Genomic DNA, 7303 nt, shown 5'->3' on the forward strand with positions numbered 1-7303 from the left:
AAATTAACTGTACAGTGCTTATAATCTGTCAAATATTAGTCATGTTGCTTAGTAAACTCCTTCCTGAGGGTGTTCTGATGCTGTGGTAATAGAGATGATGGAACAAACTATTTTCCCTTGCATTCCTCTGACTATAACTTCAGGTCATGTTTTGTAGACCTAAGGTAAAGAGCCAGCGTTCTTCCTGTCTAAGAAAGGCCTGGAAGGGGGGGAGTTTTGAGAAGTCTTTAGATGCCGGAAAGCAGTATAGAAATGAAAAGAAGTAAAATTCCCATGGACAAAGAGACAAGAAGGACAAGAAATACTTGGTTTAAATGGCAGCAAAGCAAACTACAGCAGGACATGGAGCGCACACAGTTGTCCAGGGCTGAGAATCCCCATCACCAGTCTCTATAAGTGCTGACCTTACCAGGGGGAGGCATGGACAGATCAAATCTCTGCCAGAGACTTGATAAGCTGATCTTATGTTGGTGTGGGAGAGCACATGCAAGTGGTTCTGTGTGCGTGTCATCAGTCTTCATCTCACGTGCTGTTCATGGCAAGCACCTTAGAGCAGTTCTTCTTCTCCAAGTTTGCCCGCCAGCCTCACTCAGTGTGACTGTACTTGGTTATCTGACTCTCTCTGCCCTTCCAAAGGGCTTCTTGACTTTGGCACCAGAAGACTGCTACTCTCTCTGGCCGGGAGGCATTCTGAAATGCAATATTTGTCAGTAGTAGATAATAGAATTATTTATTCTTTGCTTTCATATCATGTTACCTAGAAGCTGGGACTGGCCTGAGATGAATCTGCTTTTTTTTTTTTTTTTTTTAAAAACTATCCAGTCTTCTGTGGTGAGTCCACTGGGGTATATGTTTTGATAGTTGTCTCTTTCCCCAGAGAGCAGTGGCAGGAGATGCTTCTGAGTCTGCACTTCTGAAATGCATTGAATTGTGCTGTGGCTCTGTCAAAGAGATGAGAGAAAGGTATCCCAAAGTGGTGGAAATACCATTTAACTCCACCAACAAGTACCAGGTAAGCATGTGTCCTCCTGAAGGAGAGCTGCTGTGTGAAGCACTTGTGTAAATTTGCACACTGTGTGCCTCAAAACTTGTTCTGGCACCAAAATCTTGTCTAGCCATTATTTGCTTGAAGACTGCTTGAGACTATAAATATAGTTGGTTACACTAAGTGTGTAAGAGCTTCTGGAGCTACATTGAGACTAAGGTGTCTGCTGCTAACAAAAGACCAGACAGGCTTTTGACCTGTGTAGCAGTACTGCATGGAGAGTGAAAAAACTCACCTCTGGGAATAGGAATGATGTGCTGGGAAATTACCTTAACAGGTGGAACTTGGATACAAAAAAGGCCATTGCTACATCTGTGGTTATACATTAATGTTAAAGAATTAATAGATTCCTTAGTTTGTGCACCTGTTTAAAGTGTGGGTAAATGAAAACTAGAGCAGAATATCACAAACTGTCCTGAGTAGTTACAAAACCACTTGAGTGATGTTGATTATTTGTGACCTTCATAGTATATAAAAGAGTTTTATTTCTTCCACACTTAGCTGTCTATCCACAAAAATGCAAATCCATCAGAATCACGTTACTTGCTGGTGATGAAGGGAGCTCCAGAGAGGATCTTGGATCGCTGCAGCACCATTCTTATTCATGGCAAAGAACAACCCCTGGATGAGGAAATGAAAGATGCTTTTCAGAATGCCTACCTTGAATTGGGAGGCCTCGGGGAGAGAGTGTTAGGTAAGGAAAAGCAACCTTAATACTTTGGAAAAGATTTGTTCCTCATGTTCCTGTGCAGTTCCCCACAGATTAAGTGGATAGTTGCTCTGTTCCTGCAGTGTGACTGTAGTGTTGAGTCAAGGTCACTTCAAAGTCACAATTCATATAGGAGCAGTCCTGCCTTTAGCAGCCTGCAGGATCTTGTCTTGCCCAGCACCTGGGTTGCCTAGATCAAAATGCAGCAAAGCATTTGGGACCTTCAGTCTCCATGGGACCACGCAGTATTAGATTTGCTCCACTGCATGTGAACCAAGCTGTGTCTGGGCACCTAGCAACAGCTATTAGTTATCAGAATATGAGTGTGACTCCTGCCTCAACAGCCCTGGCTAAACCTCTGACGCTGCCCTGTTATTCTTGTGCAGCTGTTTGCAGAAGCAATAAGCGTTCGCTCTCTCTGCCTCCTGATATGTAGGAACAGAGTAAACATGGGTTTGATGTGTTACAGGATTCTGTCAGTTGGCTCTGCCTGATGATCAGTTCCCTGAAGGCTTCCAGTTTGATACAGACGAGCTGAACTTTCCTGTAGAAGGACTCTGCTTTGTAGGACTGATGTCTATGATTGACCCTCCTCGTGCTGCTGTGCCAGATGCTGTTGGCAAATGCAGAAGCGCTGGGATCAAGGTAGTTTATTCCTGAGCTGAAAATCACCTCACTCTCTACCTGTGGATATAAAGGGTTTCTCTTTCTCTATTGCTGTAACATGAGTAGATGAAGTATTGATCAGGATTTAACTAGTTCTGCTTCAGGCTTCATTTCTGAGTTACATACAAGTGATTGAATGTTAATGGACTGAAAAATGAGTTAAACTCGAAACTGCTAGGGCACTTGTAGGTGCTGATAGCATGGTGTCCCAAAGCATGTGATTTGGCTCAGGATGTGTTCTGCACAGTATTGACTGAGATGAGAGAAAGAAGCACAGACTGGAAATGGAACTGTATTTGTTGACTCTGGAAGACAAAATTGTTAATCCTTCCACCTCAATTCTTTGCATGCTGGTAGCAGGTTGTTGCCTATTACCTCAGACTTGCTCTGTGCCAGGGCTCACTAATAGAGCAAAAGCCACGTAGCCTTTTCAGTGTAAAGGACCCTGCCTTTTGGGCCGTGTTGCTCTGCTGTACAGGCAAGGCTTTCACAACAGTGTTTGCATTTCAGGTTATCATGGTTACTGGAGACCATCCGATCACAGCCAAAGCCATTGCCAAGGGTGTCGGCATCATCTCAGAGGGCAATGAAACAGTAGAAGATATTGCTGCTCGACTCAACATTCCTGTCAGCCAGGTCAACCCTAGGTAATGATTGTTGGGGAAAGCCAGAGGTGTTCAAAGACTTAAGCATTTGACTCTCTCCTTGCCTTGGATAATCCCTCAGCTTGTCTCCCTGGCTTGGCATTTGCTTAGCATATTGTGGCTCTTGAATATATATCACGAGTTACATGAAGAACACACAAGGCTGTCTTAAATGTACATGCCTCTCATGCATGGGAAGTAGTTAAGAGTAAGCCCTATATAGAAAACTCAAGCACTTTCTTCCGTCCTTTCTCTACCCTGTAGCTGTTTGTCCTGATTGTCTGTCCCCACAGTGGGGAAAGAAACAGTTGGCTGGGTGAAGTCTTTTGGAGGCTGACTTTTTCCCCCTGAGCTAAGTCTTTGTCCTGCCTGGTTCATGACACTATGCATGCACTGTGTACTGGCCCAATGTATCAGGCAGGAAAAAGCATCTAAAGTGGCATGGGGTAAGGAGGTGGCTGTTTGGGGACTGTTTTGAGCAATGATACTGCAGAGCCCAAAAACCACTTACTTCTGTGATTCCAGATCTTTAAATAGAGGCTAAGTCTAGTTTTGCCCCCAAAGATATACTTGGTCAAACTTTTTTATAAGACAACTTACAGGTTCATGGGAAAGCTCTTGTAAAAAGAAAATGCCTAGTTTATTAGTCACAATCCAGACTGAATGGGCTACCAAAAGTAAACTCTCTTTAACTGTTTTATATTCTTGAGAAAAGAGGGGTGAAACATCACCTACAAACTTGACTCGGTGCCCAGTTTTGACCCTTTTGCTCTCAAAGTCTCTTCTGGGTCTGATTGTGGCGGGCAAAGGGAGCAGGGCTTAGGCTGGGTGGAGGAATTGACACTAGACTACAAGTAGAATAAATGTTAAAATGGAACTCCTTCCTCATAAGGGTTAATGTTTGCCTACATAGCCTAGCACAGAACTGAGGCATCCTCCGAAAATGTGCTTTGGCGTAAGTGGGCTGTTTGCAGAATGGCTGGGCTGTCTGCATTGCTTAGCTTGACCCAGCCTGTGTTTGGGCTGGAGAGTAGCCATGTAGCTTATGAACTGTGAATAGAGACACCCTGTGAAATGAAATTGCTTGGGGAAGGCAAGTACTGTGGCTGAATTACTTTTTTTTTTTTTTTTCCCCCCCCCTCTATTTGAGGTAACTTCACAGGCTAGCAATGTAGGCTGGAGATCACTGGGCTGTGTGACTGAGCAGGTCGGCAGCTGGCTCTGAGGGTGGGGAAAGAATTTTCCTGTCTAAGCTGGGTGATGTCAAGAGCTACGTGGATAGTCTCCTAGACCTATAAGGGATGGTATGCTGGGTTAGAGAGATGGTATTTTACTGTAGCATATAGGGTACCAAACCAGTCTAAATATAACATTGCATGCTTTTGTTGCTGAAGGGTGTAAATTAGTCTGAACTGGCATAGTGTGAGTACTCTCTGTGAAGAGCCACATGTCAATCATCAGTCTATTGCAAAAAGGATTGCCCACAGAAGAGTGCAGCGTCTCTTGCAACCTAACTGCCTGAGCCAGGGGTTCCTTTTTTTTGCAGACAGGCCAAGAGCTGTGGAAACAACTAGTCTTTGCCTTGATGCACTTTAGAAAGCTATAGAAAGACTTGGTCTGCTCATGAAGCTTTTTTTCCGTTGCTTAGCTCTGTCTTCTTTGTTTCCCGTCTATCTTTTAAATTTTGAGCATCAAACATCCATGCAGAGACTGTCTGGATTAATATTTAGTCACAGCAGGAGTTGAGCTTTCCCAGGAGCACTGAAGAGCCATCATTTTATGGGGAAAATACAGCTAATGAGAAGCTTTTTGTGAAGTAAAACACATTGTCTGTTATTTTCAGGGATGCCAAAGCTTGTGTTGTTCATGGTTCAGATTTGAAGGACATGACTAGTGAGCAACTGGATGACATCCTGCTTCATCATACAGAAATTGTGTTTGCCAGGACATCTCCTCAGCAGAAGCTTATAATTGTGGAAGGCTGTCAGCGACAGGTAAAGAAAGGGAGTTGAAGGATGTCATACATAGGGACTACGAACCAGCTCTGTTTCTGAAGTGTTGAAGGATGTCATACATAGGAACTACGAACCAGCTCTGTTTCTGAAGTGGCAGGGCTTAGTCTTTTCAGTGCCCTCATGTAAAGGTCCAGACTAGATCTCAGTCTCTCAGCAGCCTTCAGCTGCTAATGTCAAACTACTATACAGTACATAAATACAGAGGTCTGTCAGGAAAACACCTTCAAGTTTATACTAAGGCTTTGTTCATCCTAGGATGTTTGTGAGCACACTTAATTCCTGAATGCTCTGGATGTGCTTGGGAAGGGAGGATTCAGCATGTTTATATGTTGTCCAACATCTCCTTTGGGGAGAACATGGAACATGGTTCTTTGATAAGCCTGATTAGAACAGGGGAAGGAGGAGGGGAGGACAAGGAGAAACTGAAGTCTCTTTACAAAAAAGTGAAGTATGTTTTTGTGCTTTATCTTCTTAAACATAGGAGAAAGCTTTTCTGCCCAAATCATCTTACATGATGATTTCAGTCTTCTGTTCCTCTCTTTGTGACTAGGGTGCCATTGTAGCAGTCACAGGTGATGGTGTGAATGATTCCCCAGCTCTGAAGAAGGCTGACATTGGTGTTGCTATGGGTATTGCTGGCTCAGATGTCTCCAAGCAGGCAGCTGACATGATTCTACTGGATGACAACTTTGCCTCCATTGTCACTGGGGTTGAAGAAGGTGAGTTTATAACTTGCATGCAGTGGCAGTGAAGTAATATGCTTTAGCAATGTTACTTACTAATTCCCTCTGAAATAATTATCTGGAAGGCTTTCCTTTGTTTGAGCTTGTCTCCATGGCAAGTGTTCTCAAGGAGAGCAGCACTTTACTCCTCCCTTCAAAGTCTTAACCCTTTCAGTGGGTTCAGCATGACACTTCAGGATGGATAACAGTAGGAGGCAGCTGAGTAACAAAAGCTACTTTGTCTTTGTGTCTAACACGTGACCCTACAGTCATCTTTGCCAGCTGAGTCTGACACATTTTTCCTCCCTCATGGAGCAATAGCTCTCGAATAGGAGCAGAACAGAGGGTCCCTCCAGGGGCTCTTGATGATCTCCAGAAACCAGGGCTTAGCATCCTACTGCTGTATGCAGTGAGCCCTGGTTGCTGTGACCAAAAATACTACACTCTATGGATGATGCTGTGCATGGAGCACACAGTCTCTCCCTTAAATGCAAGATAACTCATTTTGCTGCACTAGCATTTTGCCTTTTAGGGTTACCACTGAAGCTGCCTATGTGCTACTTGGCTGCCTTCTGCTGATAAGTGAGTTACCTTATTCTCTCTTCTTTGCCCCAGGGCGTCTGATCTTTGATAACCTGAAGAAGTCTATTGCTTACACCTTGACCAGTAACATTCCTGAAATCACACCGTTCCTGATCTTCATCATTGCAAACATACCCCTTCCACTGGGAACAGTCACCATCCTCTGTATTGACTTGGGCACTGACATGGTGAATGTTGTTTGATTATTTTTTTTTTTTTTTGTCTCAAGAAGAAACGTGGGTGCTCTTAGGTACCCTAGAGAAAGGACAGGTGGAAAGAAAATGTTTAAATACAGTTTTCTCTAGTGTTCTGATACTCCCTTAATCTATGCTCCCTGTCTCATGGCTCTCTTGAGTCTGAGGATCCTTCAGTTCCAAGGGCAAACTTGGGATGGGGAAGGGGGTAGGGCCCTTTCCAAATACTACAGCTAGGGATTTTGCTGTTTCTGAGACTGAAAACATGGGGCAGGGCAGGCTATATAGAGTGGAAAGCTGAAACAATTCTAACAGCAGTCCTGCCACCTCCAAAGGTCCCTGCTATCTCCCTGGCCTATGAGCAAGCAGAGAGTGACATCATGAAGAGGCAGCCCAGAAATCCCAGAACAGACAAACTGGTGAATGAACGGCTGATCAGCATGGCTTATGGGCAGATTGGTAAGTTACTCTGTTTTCTCTGGCACCAGTTTGAACTCAGTGGTAGCAAGGATTATACACCATCCTGAGTCACTGACTGTTTTGCTTATTTTGGTAATGCTGAGGTTTGGGATGTGTAAACCAGAACCTCAGGCCGTTTAGAACTTGCCATGATTCTTTCCCCATGGCATATAGTGGTGGCTTGTGCAGCTTGATCCATTGAATCGCTTTCACAGTAATTTTGTTTAATTGCACAGTGCTGTAAAGGAACTGGCTGACAACCAGCTC

General features: G+C 44.1%; 1 protein-coding gene across 1 annotated transcript in view; it reads left to right on the forward strand.

Moving 5' to 3' along the window:
* Window positions 1-7303, forward strand: part of LOC103799318 (sodium/potassium-transporting ATPase subunit alpha-1) — an 18819-nt gene that overhangs the window by 8227 nt on the left and 3289 nt on the right. Inside the window, exons 10-17 of the mRNA XM_009071626.1 lie at window positions 878-1012; window positions 1547-1739; window positions 2224-2399; window positions 2931-3067; window positions 4908-5058; window positions 5630-5798; window positions 6417-6571; window positions 6913-7036. Of these exons, the coding sequence (XP_009069874.1) occupies window positions 878-1012; window positions 1547-1739; window positions 2224-2399; window positions 2931-3067; window positions 4908-5058; window positions 5630-5798; window positions 6417-6571; window positions 6913-7036 (1240 nt within the window). The remainder of the gene's footprint in view (window positions 1-877; window positions 1013-1546; window positions 1740-2223; window positions 2400-2930; window positions 3068-4907; window positions 5059-5629; window positions 5799-6416; window positions 6572-6912; window positions 7037-7303) is intronic.

This window comes from Acanthisitta chloris, unplaced genomic scaffold (genome assembly GCF_000695815.1).
Source record: "Acanthisitta chloris isolate BGI_N310 unplaced genomic scaffold, ASM69581v1 scaffold1963, whole genome shotgun sequence".
NCBI classification, from domain to species: Eukaryota; Metazoa; Chordata; class Aves; order Passeriformes; family Acanthisittidae; genus Acanthisitta; species Acanthisitta chloris.